Raw genomic sequence first — 1,819 nt, 5'->3', positions numbered from 1 at the left:
ACACACACACACACACACACACACACACACACACATACACGCACACGCACGCACGTACGCACAAACTCACACGCACACACACACACACAAACGCACACGCACGCACGCACGCACGAACACACACGCGCACGCGCACGCGCACGCACACATACAGATACGCACACATTGAATGTCGTGTACACTTGCAGATACGTGGCGGCGCATTCACGAAGAAAAGAACGGGTCCGAAGGGAAAGGGCATACGGCGCCTGCTGCGTAACACGCTCTACTCGGAGAACGGTCCCATGCACTTCCTGGCGGCCATTGCGGCACAGATAAACGTCGGCGGCCTACCGACAACAGGCGACAACGCCGCCGACTCCGTCAACGGGTTCCCATCGACCGGCTCCCTACCGCGGCTAACCGTCGATCCGCTACCGATGGAGGAGGACAACCCTGCCTTCGAGGCGAACTCCGAGGGAGTCGCCTCCCCCGGCGAGCAGGAGACTAGGCCACGGTTCAGTCTCATCGTCGCCGAGCCGAACCGACGCGCGTCGATCTTCATGCCAGACAGCGGCGACAACGACGACGACGACGACGACGAGCCGGAGTTTGGAGTGGTTCCGGTCGACAGCAGAAAGGGTTCCTATCTCGAGGTCGTCACGAGAAACTCGCTCCCGGACCGAAATGGCTCGATATACGAAATACGGCAGACGACCGACCGCCGACGGTCCATGTTCGAGACGCAACAGGCGGCGCAGAAGACGACGAGGGCCGGGTCGCCGACGAAAAAAGACGCGCCGCCGAAAAAAGACACACCGCTGTGAGAATGATGACGCAAACCAATCAGTGAACGATTTTTATCATTATGAAGTCGGCCTTTAGTTTCATTCGCAGTTTTATTATTTTAATTCATTTTAAGTACATTGATAATGAGAACAATTAATATGTTATTAACATATACATATCACATGCTGAATCTCAACTAAACGAAACACGATGAATTAGTCTTTTTAATTTGATATAGTTTTAACATTTGAAGTACATCGATGATATACACAAATGAAACACATTCAATATTTATGCTAATTATAAACTATTTCTTAGCTATGCAGCTTAAATTATGTATACCGTTTATTATCAACACAAATGCATTTTTTTACTGGAAATCCATAAATTGGAATTCATAATCAATACTCAATAATGTCACAGCACTGATCAAGAAACGTATTCTACTATAATAACATTGTTTGTAATATATATATAACTATTGTTACGTTTGGAATTCCTGTTTCAGTACTTAACCCAAGTGTATCAAGGCTACACACAGTAAAGATAACTTGTCCATTTAGTGCAAATTAGGACGAAGTAACTGATATTTTCAAAGAATTTATAAAAAAAATTCCATTATTTATATATTGTGGTGTCTACGGTCCACAAAATGTAGTTGCGGTACAATATTAGCTGCGTTCACACGAGGATTTCAGTTCCGTAATTGAGCGTTCACACGCTAAAATATACGCGGCTTGCTTAGCCGCGGCTTAGCCGCTATTGCTCCGGCTTGCTTAGGCCGGAATCATATTCCGCGCCAACTAAGCCGCGTATATTCGGCACCACGCTGGCCGCGTATTGTTTGTCGTGTGAACGCATTCGAATTGCGAAACTGTAGCGCGCTAACCTAGAGTCCTAGACTGCTACCCGTTCGCTGCACGACGTTAGTGTAGCGTGTGGAACTGTCGACCGGGTACCAGTCTATATTATCGCGCTACAGTTTCGCAATTCGAATGCGTTCACACGACAGACAATACGCGGCCAGCGTGGTGCCGAATATACGCGGCTT

General features: G+C 47.8%; 1 protein-coding gene across 1 annotated transcript in view; it reads left to right on the top strand.

Annotated features, from left to right (window-relative positions):
* LOC106807109 overlaps nt 1-1,246 on the top strand; it is a 6,495-nt gene extending 5,249 nt beyond the window's left edge. Inside the window, exon 2 of the mRNA XM_014809366.1 lies at nt 189-1,246. Within this exon, the coding sequence (XP_014664852.1) occupies nt 189-806 (618 nt within the window). The 3' untranslated portion in view covers nt 807-1,246. The remainder of the gene's footprint in view (nt 1-188) is intronic.
* Nucleotides 1,247-1,819: the final 573 nt, after the last annotated feature.

Source organism: Priapulus caudatus, unplaced genomic scaffold (assembly GCF_000485595.1).
Source record: "Priapulus caudatus unplaced genomic scaffold, Priapulus_caudatus-5.0.1 Scaffold196, whole genome shotgun sequence".
Lineage (NCBI taxonomy): Eukaryota > Metazoa > Priapulida > Priapulimorpha > Priapulimorphida > Priapulidae > Priapulus > Priapulus caudatus.
The sequence above is the reverse complement of the archived record's forward strand: the minus strand, read 5'-3'. Positions and strand labels throughout refer to the sequence as shown.